The sequence below is a fragment of the Thalassophryne amazonica genome, chromosome 23 (assembly GCF_902500255.1).
Source record: "Thalassophryne amazonica chromosome 23, fThaAma1.1, whole genome shotgun sequence".
NCBI lineage: Eukaryota > Metazoa > Chordata > Actinopteri > Batrachoidiformes > Batrachoididae > Thalassophryne > Thalassophryne amazonica.
Genome location: NC_047125.1, coordinates 27643617 through 27659887, shown reverse-complemented (window position 1 = coordinate 27659887; position 16271 = coordinate 27643617). Strand labels below are relative to the sequence as shown.

The 16271-nt window shown below is 41.3% G+C and overlaps 2 protein-coding genes and 1 long non-coding RNA gene across 5 annotated transcripts in view; 1 reads left to right on the top strand and 2 right to left on the bottom strand.

Moving 5' to 3' along the window:
* Positions 1-139: 139 nt before the first annotated feature.
* Positions 140-9436, bottom strand: rnf150b (ring finger protein 150b). The gene is made up of 6 exons (XM_034165146.1): positions 8541-9436; positions 5001-5251; positions 2669-2823; positions 1698-1794; positions 1202-1472; positions 140-668 (listed from the first exon to the last, which is right to left on the bottom strand). The coding sequence occupies exons 1-6, from the start codon at positions 8995-8997 to the stop codon at positions 550-552; spliced, it is 1350 nt and encodes a 449-aa protein (XP_034021037.1). The 5' UTR covers positions 8998-9436; the 3' UTR covers positions 140-549.
* LOC117505509 overlaps positions 8927-16271 on the top strand; it is a 10860-nt gene continuing 3515 nt past the window's right edge. Inside the window, exon 1 of the long non-coding RNA XR_004559094.1 lies at positions 8927-9019. This is a non-coding gene — a long non-coding RNA (uncharacterized LOC117505509). The remainder of the gene's footprint in view (positions 9020-16271) is intronic.
* LOC117505466 (type II inositol 3,4-bisphosphate 4-phosphatase-like) overlaps positions 11417-16271 on the bottom strand; it is a 23230-nt gene continuing 18375 nt past the window's right edge. Inside the window, exons 15-18 of one of the 3 annotated variants that reach the window (XR_004559086.1) lie at positions 16061-16158; positions 13443-13540; positions 11955-13306; positions 11417-11756 (exon numbers count right to left, since the gene is read on the bottom strand). Coding sequence is in view for 2 of the 3 variants with exons in the window: in XM_034165129.1 (XP_034021020.1) it covers positions 11636-11756; positions 13152-13306; positions 13443-13540; positions 16061-16158 (472 nt within the window). In the remaining variant the exon portion in view is untranslated. Of the gene's footprint in view, positions 11757-11954; positions 13307-13442; positions 13541-16044; positions 16159-16271 lie in introns of those variants that run through there. The other 2 variants (XM_034165129.1, XM_034165130.1) reach the window with 2 other exon arrangements.

Here is a 16271-nt window from a genome sequence, read left to right as displayed (position 1 = left end):
AAAATAACTCAAGCTCACCCTTGGTAAGGTCCTGTTTAACCTCCAGACAGACCAGGACTCGAGAACCCCCACCTGGGTGAACCCATTAGCAGGGGCTAAATCTTGCTAATGCTAATCAAACTGGGTCAGTTCGTCCCCAGGTCTCAGAAACGGAAAGAAACATTAATATGACAAAGGTCCACCCATCAACACCTAGGTCTTGGTTTTAGGTCCACCTGGGGACCAGACATTTGGTTTGGGTCCATTCTAAAGGTAGCTCATTAGTAGCAAAATTCTGCAGCACGCAGTTCCAAAGTTAAAAAAAAAAAAAAAAAAAAAAAAAAAAAAAAAGACAAACACTGGTGTTGGTTTTGTATAACCAGTCAAAAACAGAACCAGTTTCCGGGCTTAGATCAGGTCACATCCACTCCGGTACTTTCAGGTTTGGTTCTGGTTTAGATCTGGTTTTTATCAGGACATTCGTAGAACTAATCACACTCACCGACATTCCACCTGGTTACTACAACCCTAACCTGGTCTGCTCTGGCCCGGTTCTGGTTTACTGCTGTCTCATGACTTGTCCCCCAGACGACACCGTTCCATCGACCCCTCCTCGTCTGACAGGCCCGTTTCCACAGCGATGACCAAAGATGCCACGGAGGAGCTGCTCGCCACTGGTTGGAACTCACCTGAAAGTGGTGGGATGGGGGAGAATAAACAGGAAAAAATAAATAAATAAAAAGTGAAACACCCCTCACCCATCGGAAAAAAGTGAAGGTTATTATGCTCACAACATTTTTACAAAATACGCACCAGAGACCTTGACCTTTTGATTCCAAACTCAACAGGCTTCTTGGGGTCACCATGCCAAATTCGACGCCAATCAGGCAATTAGGAAAGAAGTTACCGCATTCACAAAGTTATTACAAAGTATGTTCCTATGATGTTGACCTTTCAACCCTTTCAAACCAAAAGCAAATAAATAAAATCTTGATGTACTTTCATTTTGAGAAAAACCTTTGATGAAAGATAAATTTTTGCTTGATATTTTATATTCTTAACCGTAGACGAAGCATTTAGTGACTTTAATGAGCTAAAACAATTAATTAATTGATCAATAACAAAAACAAATAGCTCATCCTTTGTAAAAAAAAAAAAAAAAAAAAAAGTCATATAGTAGGTGTCGCTGTAACCACACTGAAGTTGCTGTTGACTAATTTACCTGCGTGAGTGTCCCTGTTGGCCACCACAGGACTGTCTCTCAGGGTGTCCGGGTCTTGGTAGTCCTGTGGAAGCCCGACCCGTCGTACGCCGGGGTCCAGCACCACCGACGAGCTTCCCTCACTCAGCGTTCCGTCACTGGACGCTCCAGACACCACGGCCTCCAGGGCCAGGGCCCCGACTCCGCCCATACCGCCGACCCCAACCCCACCCACACCGCCGAGAGCCAGGTCATAGTCCAGCTGCAGGTCGTCCAAACAATCTGCATTTAACTGGAGCACAACACAAATGTTTAAACTTTTAATTTTTACATTTTAATATTTATTTCATTTATATATATATATATATATATATATATATATATATATATATATATATATATATATATGGTATTTTATTTATCTGCTTTAAATGGTGCTTCTTTGTGAACCACGTTCACTTCATGTATTAAAGTTTGACACCTCTGAGATTATTTTAAACGTCCTGGTCAGACTCACCGCGATGCCGAGTGCCTTCAGGATGTTCATCTTGCACATGGGACACGTTCGATGGTCGAGGAGCCACGGATCCACACAGCTCTTATGAAACAAATGTCTAAAAACAAAAACAGGAATAAACTGGACGGTAATGAGGTCACTGTGAACAGTGAAGACGCATCGCTTACCAGAATAAAACACTTAATGAATATGTTTAAAAATAAAAGCGACTGGCTCGTTGTCAAACTATAAAACTGGAAACCGAGGCAGCACCGTTACAGGGTTTAGCTAAGAATAGCAAACTCTGCACAGCTCAAGTTCATTAAAAAAAAAAAAAAAAAAAAAAAAAAAAAATCCATATATATTTTTTAATTATTGTGTTTTGCTTCAAAGTATTCTGAAATGCTGTATGCCTGATTCAAATATGATAATGTGGCAAAACAAGACAATAAGGGAACTCAGCCAAGATTCCCCACCAGCAACACTGCCCCCTAGAGGTTAAATAATTCCAAATTTGTTTATTTTTGTGTTGTTGGGTTGTTTCTCATCATGGGACCTCAAGGTCAGGTACCAAGTTTGGTGTTGACATATCAAAGCGTTGTTGAGATATGAGCTCACTTCCCATTTCGCTGCTTTGACGTTGATAAATTAGCCGTGGCGCTTGAATGCTTTGAAAACTCAAAACAGGCATGTAGACAGAATTGAGGCCTTGTCTGATGATCAACTGACAATTTTCATGAAGACTGGACAAAACATGACTTTTCTTTAACATGTAATGTAGTGGAAACTATGGAATGGTGGAAATTCAGCTACAACAAAACGTCATTAGCATAATAAATGAGTTAGTAAGGTATAATAATGACAAAGCTGTAATATCATGGGCAACAAACAGATCGCAGCTCGATCCCCCCCCCCCCCCCCCCAAAAAAAAATCTACTTCCTGATCGCAAGCAAAAATCAGACTCCGGTGGGTCCTGACGTCCTCGGCGTACCTGCAGGGCAGAATGCGCACCACGTCGTTAGCTTTGTAGCCCTCGATGCAGACGGCGCAGTTATCAAAGTCAACCTCAGTTTCTTGGTCACCCTTCCTGATGGTTCGGACCTGCAGCTTACTGATGGCCTTCTTGGCTGCGTCCCCAAGACGACGCTGGAGAGGGAAGAAGATAAAGTAGGATGAAAGGACGATGGGACAGAATTATTGCCAGATGGCAACTAGAGCAGCTGCAATTAAAAGTCTTTCAATTTCAGCTTCCTAAATGTAAGATGTTCTGGTTTCTTTTACTCCTTTCTGGCAATAAACTGAATTATCTTTGAGTTGTGGACAAAAGAAGATATTTCAAGGCATCATCTTGGGTTCTTTGGCAAACTGATCAATGCCTTTCTGACATTTTACGACACAAACAACTAATCAATTAATCGACCGATTACTTTCACAATTACTTGGCCACAGAAAGAAGGTTTTAGTAGGAAGGAACTGCAGTATCAAGGGAGGTACTGGAGAAGACAGATAGGCATTTAGGAAGGAAGGGAATAAAGACAGGTATGTAGGTAGGAAGAAAAAGGCTAAAGTGAAAAGGAAGGATGGTCAGTGTTTCCTTTGTAAGAGAAACCCTCTGGGGTCTTGGCTATTTTGGGCATTTTGGACTACTTTTGTTTTGACCTTCATAATTTACCTTAAAAAACTGTTTACCTGGCCTTATTTGGTATCACTTTTTCAGCAAAACCTCACCAATGTGACTTTACAGTTTCTTTCATTCTAACATGCTGCATTAAAAGTGATCCTAAATTCATCCCAAAACCTAAAATTCTTATCAGACAAAAGTTAGCTTTTTTTACTGTGAAAACCAGAAATATATTTAACGAACCATTTTTATAACAGAATGCAAATATAAATTGTAAGTTTCAAAAATATATGTAAAAATGTAGCATAAACAAAGTTACAGACAATTCACATTAAAATGCAGGAAATGCTTCAGGTGTTTTTTTTTTTGGTGGCTATTTACATGGAATAAGATGCCACACAAATTATATTTGTGCTAGTCAGAAAAACAATTCCTATCTAATGCACGTCAAAAAACCCCAAAATTATAGATATTCCACCTCAATATCCATGTGTGTTTTTCCCCTAATTCCTTGTTTTTGTAGAATTTTTATTGGTGTTGGTAGACTGTCCTGTGTTAGTGGCAAAAAAAAAAAAAAAAAAAAGAAAGACTTGATGCGCTGTTCCAAGACGCCTTATTATTTTGACGCACTAAAATAAAATAACTTAACCACACACTGAAAACATACTCCAAACATGGAAAACATCACACAACTTTCAAAACTGACTGCAGTCTGCGTTTCGCTCTACACGAAACCATCATTTTCTTCTCTCAGCAACCAAATTACGTAGATTTGTTTACTACGTAATATTTTACACCAGTGATAAAGAAAAATTTATGTATTTTTTCACTTGTTTTCTGTCGCAGACAGTGAGAAATGGAAGAAAAGTCCTGTTCTTAAAACGTGCGCTCGCACACACACACGTGGGGTCTGTGGGTTGTCATCAAACCCACAGGGAGTTGGTGATTGTGATTGGTTAGCTCCTGAATTTTCCACCAATGGTAACACCCCTTTCTCCTGCTGCAGTTGAGGGAGTCTTTTTTCTTTCACCTCTCTCTCCTGCAGCTGAATGAGGAAATGAGTTGTATTTGCTGTGGGTGTCTGCAAAACAAGCAGCAAATATAGGAATATTATCCCCCCTAAAAACTCCCGCAAATTATTAATCATTATTCAAGTTATACTTGGCCTATTAACAAAATTTAAGAAGTGGTGTGGAGGTTGAATTCCACACGTTCAACACGCATTCAAAGAGACACTCAGAGTGGAGCAGATTGTGTGCTACGTCTGCTTAATTAGGTCATGTGACTTTTGACGCAGAGACGCGTCAATCGACTCCAGAGGGTTAAAGAAACAAAAACAGTCATTAAGCCCTGCCCCCAAGCAAGACTTCATTTCCCCCATTTGTTGTGACTCAAAACAATGACGTCATCAGGCTCATTTGATGACGCGGTCGTGTAAAACACCCGAGCGATGTTATTCACACTATCTGAAGGTGAATCTTTGCCGTTTCATTGATGATAAAGAATCATTTATATCCACAAAGTGAATTCCATTAAATAAAAATAAGAAAGAACTGTATTAATTCCTAAAGGAAATTGTTTTGCCAGAGTGCCAAAATGGTAAACAAAACTGAGACTGGAAGAGAAGCCCACTCGTAGCTCTTCTCAAATAAGCCACAGTAGGTACCTTCTTGCTCTTCTTCTTCTGTGGTGTTAGGATTACCTGGTTGCGGTCTCTGGCATTGGCATATCTGAACCTCTGAATGTAGTAGAAGACAAGCCAGGCCAGAGAGATGATCATCAGCACGATGAAAGAGATGGACACGAACACCACCGACGTCCGGCTCACATACTTCTGCAGGTTCCTCGTCCCAATGGTGATCGTCATGGTGACCATTACATTGCGCTCCAGCAGCGACACAACTTCACGGCCTTTTGGCTCAGGGATCATAATAGCGACCACCTCACCTGTACCTGAAATGGGAGTTTCCCAAATGATAAATTTTAAAATATATGAAACATGGAAGTCGTCCAGGCTTAGATTAGGCGGGTTTAGAGGTGGGTTTTTATTAATCAAAGTTTATCAAAACACAAAACTGTTACAATGAGTCTAGATTACATCCCAGTCAATGGAATGTTTGACTTTCAGTGGGTTGATCAGTTACTCATTTCACGATGGCATTTTATGCTCAGGAAATTGTATTTGTTTATTATTTTATGGTATACACACTGAGCAATTTTCACTCACTCATCTTCAACCGCTTACTTCAATTAAGGGTTGTGGGGGGCTGGAGCCTATCCCAGCAGTCACAGGGTGTGAGGCATGGTTCACCCTGGACAGGATGCCAGTCTGTCACAGAGCCATCAATGAAAAATCAAATCCTGTAATTCCAAGATTTTCTTTTTTTTGGTAATCATCTTTTATTACAAATTGTAAATAGTAAAAACAATATTAACAACTAGATGGTCAATGACGATGAAGCTCATTTCAGCCTAGTTAATTGCATGTCAGGAGTCCGAACACCTGGGTGTTGGGTTAAAATGGTTTGACTAACTATGACTGGCAAACCAGTCTCATTTTTCATAGTCGATAAAACTGTAATAATGCAAACTAGTATACTGACTGGTTGAGTAGCGGGATGTCTTGGCCTAGATTGATTATTTATTTAAATATTTTTTGTAACATTGTGAGAGTGTGGTTTAGCAATCAGGCAAAAGACACCCAGCGGCTGCACTCAGTGATCAAATCCATCACCTGCCTACCGTAACACAGAACTTTTCATTTCATGTCAACTCGGCTGCCCCATCACCTCATCACCACAGGAAAACTAACGCCAGACTATTCTAACTTAGTAACTGCTTTGTTAATGCAGTGATGTAATAATGATTGCGAACCTGTACCACATAACTACATGATGGTACAATATAGTGTCATCGTGATTTCACTTGCGCTGGAGTTGAACTCAACAATTCTGTCACACTGTGACACATACTTGTACATATTATCACAGTGTTAATGTGATATATTGTGTGTTGCCCGTGGGGATCCATGGGCTCTAGATTGGGTAGTGTTTATAAAATAGGTAGCTGACATTTTTCAACGTTGGTAATAAATTGTGCAAAGTTTCTATAATGAGTTGGAATGGCATGCAAGTCGAGAATGCAGAGAGGTTCTTGTCTTTTCCGCATTCTGCTGCAAGCAGATGCTTATACTTTTAGACACCAACAAAAACGTGACAGAAGACATCAAAGGCAGCACACGTTTCACTCATGGTACCAGTATCTCATGGTATCACTCAACTTTACGTTTTCACAGCATTCCTCCTTGACCCAAAATACATAGCATACCAAATAGCAAATGTCAGCTCTCCCTGGTTTCCCATGATCAAAGCCGTACACATGCGCACACACACAGAGGTCACTTGGCTATTAATATAGATAATTTCACCGATTCAGCAGACAATCATATCGTGATACATACCTGTATCCCAAAGCTGCTTTGTTTGTATGGCGTACAGTGGTTCCAGAAAGTATTCACAGCCTTTCATTTTTTTCCCCCACATTTTGTTAAGCTACAACCTTATTCCAAAATGAAGTAAATTCATTTTTCCTTCAAAATTCTACTTACAGCACCCCATAATTAAAACATGGGAAAGTTTTTTTAAATTTTATTTAGCAAATTCATTAAAAAAAAAAAAAAAAAACTAAGAAATCACATGTACATAAGTATTCAGACCGTTTTCTCAACACTTTGTTGATGCACCTCTGGCAGCGATTACAGCCTGAAGTCTTCTTGAATATGATGCCACAAGCTTGGACACTCATGGACATTCACAGAGTTGGCCTAAAGCCACTCCTTTGATATCTTGGCTGTGTGGTTAGGGCCATTGTCCTGCTGAAAGATGAACCGTTGCCCCATTCTGAGGTCAAGAGCACTCTGGAGCAGGTTTTCATCCAGGATGTCTCTGTACATTGCTGCATTCATCTTTCCCTCAATCCTGACTAGTCTCCCAGTTCCTGTCGCTGAAAAACATCCCCACAGCATGATGCCACCATGCTTCACTGTAGGGATGGTACCTGGTTTCCTCCAAGCATGACGCCTGGCATTCACCCCAAAATTTCAATCTTTGTCTCATGAGACCAGAGAATTTTGTTTCTCGTGGTCAGAGTCTTTCACGTGTCTTCTGGCAAACTCCAGGTGAGCTGCCATGTGCCTTTTACTAAGGTGTGGCTTCCGTCTGGCTACTCTACCATACAGGCCTGATCGGGGGATTACTGAAGAGATGGTTGTCCTTCTGAAAGGGTCTCCTCTCTCCGCAGAGGAATGCTGAAGCTCTGACAGACTGACCATCAGGCCCTTGGTCACCTCCCTGCCTAAAGCCATTCTCCCCGAACCCTCAGGTTTAGACAGGTGACCAGCTCTAGGAAGAGTCCTGGTGGGTTCAAACTTCTTCTATTTACAGATGATGGAGGCCACTGTGCTCACTGAGACATTGAAAGCAGCAGAAATGTTTCTGTACCCTTCCCTTGATTTGTGCCTGAAGACAATCCTGTCTCGGAGGTCTAAAGACAATTCCTTTGACTTCATGCTTGGTTTGTGCTCTGACATACCATCTCTGGTTTTCAACACAAGGCACCTAAGTGGCTCTACTCTACTCTTTTCTACTCTCCTATTTTACTCTTCCTTTTTAGATATTTAGATATACCTTTGTATACTGGCATAGTTCCTCCTTAGAATTGGAATATAATATATAAGATTTACCTTACTGAGTTTTCGTGCACTGTTAACTGTGGGACCTTATATGCAGACAAGTGTGTGCCTTTCCAAATCATGTTTGATCAACTGAATTTACTCCAGGTGGACTCCAATTAAGCTGTAGAAACATCTCAAGGGTGATCAGTGGAAACAGGATGCACCTGAGCTCGAAGGCTGTGAATACTTATGTACATGTGATTTTTTTTTTCTTTCATAAACTTGCAAAAATCTCAACAACAAAAAAAAAACCTTTCACACTGTCATTATGGGGTACTGTGTGTAGAATTCTGACCCTCCCCAAAAAATTATTTCATCCGTTTTGGAATAAGGTTCTAACACAAAATGTGGACAAAATTAAGAGCTGTCAATACTTTCCGGATGCACTGTATCTGCAATAATTTCACCAGTGATTTAGCAGACGATAAACCGTTTTGTTGGTGTGCTATATTGTGGTAGTGTGTGCGCCGGGTTCAGCCCACGGCACGGGTTTTTGTCACGGTGACCCACCTGGGTGAGGCATGGTGATGGTGTCGTTGGTGTTGGCGGCGCCCACGTTGAAGATGACCACAGCTGACGCGTTGTGGGCGGCAGCGTGGCGGATCTTGTCCTTGTAGGTGCAGTTGCCCCGGGCTATCAGCGCTATCCAGGCCCCGGCCTGTGCGGGCACCGAGAAGCGGGTGTTGGGGTCGCAGGCCTGGCGGTCGTGCGACGCGGCGGGCAGCACCACCACCCCCTTGGCGTCGCGTTTCGGGGAGTGCTCCCCGTAGCGGCCGCACTCCGTCTTCTCGGTGCGCAGCTCCGAGGTGGCCGGGTCCACGTAGGTGATGTTGACGAAGGCGGTGTACCACTCCTCCCGCTCGGCCACGGTGAAGTCCAGACACAGCAGGTGGACGAAGCAGAAGGAGAGCAGCCACGTCGAGAGGGCCAGGCTGCGGCAGGCCGCCACCAGAGAGCCCGGGGCCATGCTGAGCCTCCCCGCTGCGTCGGTCGGTGGCCCGGCCGCCTACTCCTCCATCAGCCTGCGTTTATTTTAGCAGTTTGTCCTTTTAATTCACACTCCCACCTTGTATTTCTTTTTTTTAGCCGCTCCTCTCCGACACTTTCACACCGAGCAACAGCTGCCTGTTAGCCGTCTCCATTCCTCCAAAAACACCTCCCTCCCACAAAAAAACCCACAAAAATTCTCTAAGCGCACACGCGTTTTAACTAACTTAACCCAAGAAAAAGAATATATAACGCAGGTTAAAATAAAGATTAAACCGACACGCTGTTATTTTAACTTACAGCACGACCCCATCACGCTGTCGTGTTGAATATTTACAGCTAGCTAAACGCTGCATTGTTTTGACTTGGCCTGAGCCCACTCGGGTCAAGTTGCTACAAATAATACAACGGTTTTCCTGTTATTTATTTCAAAATAAAAGCATATATATATATATATATATATATATATATATATATATATATATATATATATATATATATATATATATATATATCTCAGAGGTGTCAAGTAACGAAGTACAATACACTTTTTAGGTATCTATACTTTACTCCTTTACTTATTTTTCTGCCTACTTCTGACTTATACTCATTACATTTTCACACAACTGTCTACTTTCTATTCCTTACATTTTTAAAACAAACAGCCTCGTTACTCTTGGCTTCAGTTTAATGTTTATATATATATATATATATATATATTTCACGTCATGTGCGCCTGTAATCAACTTTTCTGCAGCGCGGCTTTGCTTTGAACCGTGAACCAATCCAAGCAGTGGTTCGCAGATTGAAGCAATGCTTCGACCTATTGCTTCGTTTATTCTTTCTTTCTTTCGCTTAATTTCCCCCCGCTAAAACCCTAAAGAGCATACGTCTGTGAGTATTATTTATCTTTTCTATGTTAAACCGATCTGTTATGGTCTTCTGAAACAGTTGATAGATGTATTTTATAACTTAAAAACGGGAGCGACGCTAACGCGTTAGCATGTCTATGGCATTTTCAATGTTAAAACTTAGCATTAAGCAGCTCTCGTCACGTTCGGGTGCATTTGTTTTCAAATTGTAATTCTTAAATTTATTTTTGTTTATATATTAATAATCTAATGATTATTATATACAATTTTAGAGAAAGAGGCAAAAAAGAACCTGAATAGAAACACAACAGAAAATATAAAAGCAACTAACAATGAACATACATATATAAATACATACATACATAAATAAATAAGTGTTTCCTGTGAACACCTAGTGACTCTTCCACCTCCACTTCATCCCTGTCTTATTTAATGACAGTTTGTTTTGGTCAAACCATATTTTCAATGTGTTAATTTCTTCAGTGATTTTCTCCAGAACTATCTGCCAAACTAGAAAACTGCTGCATCCTAGTAAGAGCAGAATACTACTGGAATGTTTTGTTTTTTCCTTCACTAAATGGATGCTGCACTCACTGCAGTTTATCGTCTGGAATAGTCCCAGATTGCATTTCAGAGCTTCTAGAATTGAAACATTTTCGTGCAGGTGGTGTTGGGGAGTAATTTTGGGTTTTGGGTCTTGGGCCACATGTTGAACGAATCAGTTTTTAAATTAAGCTTTCAATTCATATAGTGGCATCTACCTTTTTTTTTTTTTTAAAGGTTACTTTATACTTTTATACTTTAAGTAGGTTTTGGAGCACATACTTTTTCACTTTTACTTGAGTAAAGCGGTCAAGTTGATACTTCAACTTTTACCAGAGTGTTTTTAAACTGCAGTATCTATACTTCTACTTAAGTAACAAATGTGTGTACTTTTGACACCACTGATATATATATATATATATATATATATATATATATATATGGCAGAATAATCACGTATCAAAATATCAAAAGTATAAGATGTTCATCGGCATGACACACATAATAATTTAGCAAGTTTTAAAATTTGTACCATATACTTTATATATAAACATTTTTTAAAAGCAGTGAGATATTAAAATAACTACATTTACATTACTATATACCTCTCAAATTGTACAAATGTTTTGCTAAACAATTTAATTTTTTTTTTTTTGGAGGTGGGGATTGTAGAATAATTACTAACTGGAATAATATCTTTTTCAGAATGTGTCATCCTTGTACCACAATTCTGTTGTCACTTGTTATAAATCAAAAGTACCCGTGCAGCTTTTCAAGATGTTTCAAATTCCTGCTGTACCTCACAGTACATGATGCGTTGCAGTTTTATTTCGGAAAGAAAACTACATGTAATTTCAGGTGAGTTTGGTTCCATTTGGTTAACTTGACGCTGGCGTTGCTGCGCAGGTGTGTATGTGCCTTGATTCCAAGCCGCGCCCCCTGGTGGTCTGACAGTACAATCTGTATTTTTTTATCCTCTCAAGGGGGCGCTGTGTTCATGAAACAGTCATTTATTGAAGAAAAAAAGGAAAAACATCTGGTGCTGCAGTGAAGATCAGTCTTATTTGACTTTTAACATATTTTACACTGACACTTTGTTACATTTTACATGTGCATGCACATCATAAATAATACAGCATCATGATTTAAAAAAAATATTTGCAGAGAACTTTCAGAAAGCAGCTGTAGAGGTTTTGAGCGTGTCTAGCCGTAGCTGCCTTCTGGAGGTCTGTACAATTTGGGGAACGTGAGGAGCTGGACGGCGCTGAAGGCGAACTTTCTGCTGCCGATGTTCTTTTGCACGTTTTCCATCCTGCATCCCTCTCTGCGCGCACACACACACACACACACACACACACACACACACACACACACACACACACACACACACACACACACACACACACACACACAAAACATGCATATACACAAAATCAGGAAATCATTTTCATTGTCAGCTATGCTCTTGATTATTTTTATAATTAACTGTTTTGTCGTCTTCTGATTGGCCAGCTGTGCTTACGCTTGTAACGCCTTGTCGCTAGTGGCCCGCTTGGGTAGTAAGCATGTAGCAAGCCTGAAAAAGAGTTTGTTTGGCTCAATTCTTAACATGCATCCAGCAGGTAACGTCAGACTTTACTCATTAATGTAACTTGCAGTTGTGGTGTTAAATGTTTTATACGACTACGAGCGTCACAAGCAGCTATCGGGTTCACTTGTTTGGGCGCAGCACCCAGTTTGAGCTGGTCTACTGGTATCGACCCAGAATTATAACCAGGCTGAGGATGAGCCACACGACCAGGAGGTGAGAGGTCACCAGGAGGAAGGCCACCGGGTACAAGTGTCGTCTGGGAGCTTTAGGGTCCAAACAGTGCAGGAGCGCAGAGCTGTGGAGGTCTGAGGGTCGCTCTGCCACCTCTGACGCCGACTGGGCATAACATCCCAATATCTGCCCCCAGGACAGACAAGACCTGGGGGGTGCATGTGTTCATGTGTGTGTGTGTGTGTGTGTGTGTGTGTGTGTGTGTGAGTGAGAGAGAGAAATAGGAAATAAGTGGATGGAAAAAAAGAAGATCCAAACATCGAGAAGAAAGATTTAATGAATGAAGCAAGAAGACGGGGGCAACAAAAACAAAAATAAAACAATGTACAAAAGGATAAACAGAAAAAAATGAAGGAAATAAGGAACAGAAGAAAGGAGGTGACAGGAAAGAAAAGAAAAAGAGATGTTAAATCTGGAAATTTGCTGCAAAAAATAAAAGAAAAATGAAGAGATAACACAAAAAAATAGTAAAGAAAGGAAATGACAACAAAGAAAAGGATACAAAGGAAGAAAGGATAGGAAATGAATTGGACAGTGAAGGAAACAAGGGAAGGAGATGATCTGAAAGAAAAGAAAATTACATGAGTAAAAGTGTAAAGAAACAAGAAAAACAAAGAAAAAGTAAGGAAAACAGAGGATGACACGGAAAAAAATGGAAACAACAAGAGCAGAGTAGAAAGGAACAAATTCAACGAGGATGAAATGAAAAAGAAAAAATAAATCAGAGAAATGAAAGAGGATTAAGAGGAAACACATTTTAAAGAGGAACATAGACAATTACACAGAGAATGAAAGGAAACAATATGAAAGGAAAGGGAGCTAAGAGGGTAAAGGAAAAGGGAGGAGAGGGAAGGAAACGAGCTGAAAGAGGAAAGGAAGTGAGGGTTAAAGGGGCACCTCCTCATGCAGTCGAGCGTGGTGTTGAAGTGCTGCGAGCTGAGTTTGTGTCGCTCTCTCAGGATGGTGCACTGCTCCAACGTCACCGACATCGACGTGCGATCCTTGGCGCTCTTACAGCATGTCAGACGTATGCCGTTCACCAGGCGGCACACCTACGTGTAGACATGCCCCCTTTTATATATATATAAAAAAAAAATCTACTCCCATTTTGAAATGCACCACGTGATATGAGCTAACGAGGCAACGTGAGTTTTAACTTTTTTTTCAGGTTCCACTCAGTGACCTTACCGATGCGGCGAGCCACAGAACCACCACGTTCTTCCGCTTCCTAGATTCTACACTGTGATCCAGAGACAACAGCAAGTCTGACACGGACTGGACACCAGCTGGAGAGCAAAGAAAACAAACATATCGGGGTTCTTTCAGTTACTGGTCATAGAGTTAATGAAATGCAAACATGCTGGCTAACCCTGTATCGAACGCGGCCCAGTTGACTATTATCGTGGCTCTTCTTCACCTCATTCTGGACCAGAGTTCCAGAACTTCCTATGTGATGTACCATTCTGACTCTTCATCACTGCATCAAATTCATTATTACTATCATCGGAATACATAGCTTACTCACAAATGTGCTGAATAAGCGTTTCCCAAGCTAGCAGCATGCCAGCTAGCTGAATCACTGCAGCGAGTGGGCTAGGTTAGCTAGCTAATTCAGTCACCACCTGGATAAAAGTTTGACAGTTGCTTAAAATTACACTGTAATTTCCAGAGCATAAGTCGCATCGGTCAAAAAAATGCCTCTTGAAAAAGAATATATATATATATATATATATATACACTCAACAAAAATATAAACGCAACACTTTTGGTTTTGCTCCCATTTTGTATGAGATGAACTCAAACATCTAAAACTTTTTCCACATACACAATATCACCATTTCCCTCAAATATTGTTCACAAACCAGTCTAAATCTGTGATAGTGAGCACTTCTCCTTTGCTGAGATAATCCATCCCACCTCACAGGTGTGCCATATCAAGATGCTGATTAGACACCATGATTAGTGCACAGGTGTGCCTTAGACTGCCCACAATAAAAGGCCACTCTGAAAGGTGCAGTTTTGTTTTATTGGGGGGGGGATACCAGTCAGTATCTGGTGTGACCACCATTTACCTCATGCAGTGCAACACATCTCCTTCGCATAGAGTTGATCAGGTTGTCAATTGTGGCCTGTGGAATGTTGGTCCACTCCTCTTCAATGGCTGTGCAAAGTTGCTGGATATTGGCAGGAACTGGTACACGCTGTCGTATACGCCGGTCCAGAGCATCCCAAACATGCTCAATGGGTGACATGTCCGGTGAGTATGCCGGCCATGCAAGAACTGGAACATTTTCAGCTTCCAAGAATTGTGTTCAGATCCTTGCAACATGGGGCCGTGCATTATCCTGCTGCAACATGAGGTGATGTTCTTGGATGTATGGCACAACAATGGGCCTCAGGATCTCGTCACGGTATCTCTGTGCATTCAAAATGCCATCAATAAAATGCACCTGTGTTCTTCATCCATAACAGACGCCTGCCCATACCATAACCCCACCGCCACCATGGGCCACTCGATCCACAACACTGACATCAGAAAACCGCTCACCCACACGACGCCACACACGCTGTCTGCCATCTGCCCTGAACAGTGTGAACCGGGATTCATCCGTGAAGAGAACACCTCTCGAACGTGCCAAATGCCAGCGAATGTGAGCATTTGCCCACTCAAGTCGGTTTACGACGACAAACTGGAGTCAGGTCGAGACCCCGATGAGGACGACGAGCATGCAGATGAGCTTCCCTGAGACGGTTTCTGACAGTTTGTGCAGAAATTCTTTGGTTATGCAAACCGATTGTTTCAGCAGCTGTCCGAGTGGCTGGTCTCAGACGATCTTGGAGGTGAACATGCTGGATGTGGCGGTCCTGGGCTGGTGTGGTTACATGTGGTCTGCGGTTGTGAGGCTGGTTGGATGTACTGCCAAATTCTCTGAAACACGTTTGGAGACGGCTTATGGTAGAGAAATGAACATTCAATACACGAGCAACAGCTCTGGTTGACATTCCTGCTGTCAGCATGCCAATTGCACGCTCCCTCAAATCTTGCAACATCTGTGGCATTGTGCTGTGTGATAAAACTGCACCTTTCAGAGTGGCCTTTTATTGTGGGCAGTCTAAGGCACACCTGTGCACTAATCATGGTGTCTAATCAGCATCTTGATATGGCACACCTGTGAGGTGGGATGGATTATCTCAGCAAAGGAGAAGTGCTCACTATCACAGATTTAAACTGGTTTGAGAACAATATTTGAGGGAAATGGTGATATTGTGTATGTGGAAAAAGTTTTAGATCTTTGAGTCCATCTCATATAAAATGGGAGCAAAACCAAAAGTGTTGCGTTTATATTTTTGTTGAGTATATATATATATATATATGCACACACACACACACATTAAAAAGTTGCACTAAAGTACAAGTTGCACAGTAGTATACAGTAAGTTTCACCTTATTTCTTTATGTGGAACTCACTGTAAAACACGTTTTCCTGGGGGCGAGTTTAAGAATGGACAGCACATGTGCACACCACAGCTTGTGCAAATACTTAACACAAGGGCTTTTAAATGACAAAAAATAAGCAAGATTAATAAATAAACGTGACAGGCCACATCCTGGATGTTACGAGATGCAGTTTGGACAAAAGAAATCATCAGGCGGACCCAGTTTCTTTAATTGTTTATACTCTGGCAGATCAGGATTTTGCTAAATTGAAATATGTGACACGGCTAACTCAAGATGGCATTTACTGGAACCAGAAAATATCAGCTAAAATGTTTCAGGAAATTCACTGACAAAATGTTGCTATAACCTGCTTCAGGCAGCAAGTTCCTCAGGGTGTTACAGTAATCTCTGACACGCTCGCAACTTTGCTGGTTGACATGTTCCTGCAGTGAGCTGTCACCAAACCTGAAAGACAAACAATTACTTACCAACTCACTTTACTGGAAATAAGATGTCAATGCCCACAGCGAAACTAGAAGTTGATTACACTACAGGTGGCAACGTGTGTCAATGATGTC

What these genes read in the sequence shown, in the direction of transcription:
- rnf150b (XM_034165146.1), bottom strand. Translation starts at nt 8,997, where the DNA reads ATGGCCCCGGGCTCTCTGGTGGCGGCCTGCCGCAGCCTGGCCCTCTCG. An exon ending in TGAAGGCACTCGGCATCGCG is followed by an intron (nt 1,473 to 1,697) that starts GTGAGTCTGACC and finishes GTTGTGCTCCAG; the next exon opens with TTAAATGCAGATTGTTTGGA. An exon ending in CAACAGGGACACTCACGCAG is followed by an intron (nt 669 to 1,201) that starts GTAAATTAGTCA and finishes CACCACTTTCAG; the next exon opens with GTGAGTTCCAACCAGTGGCG.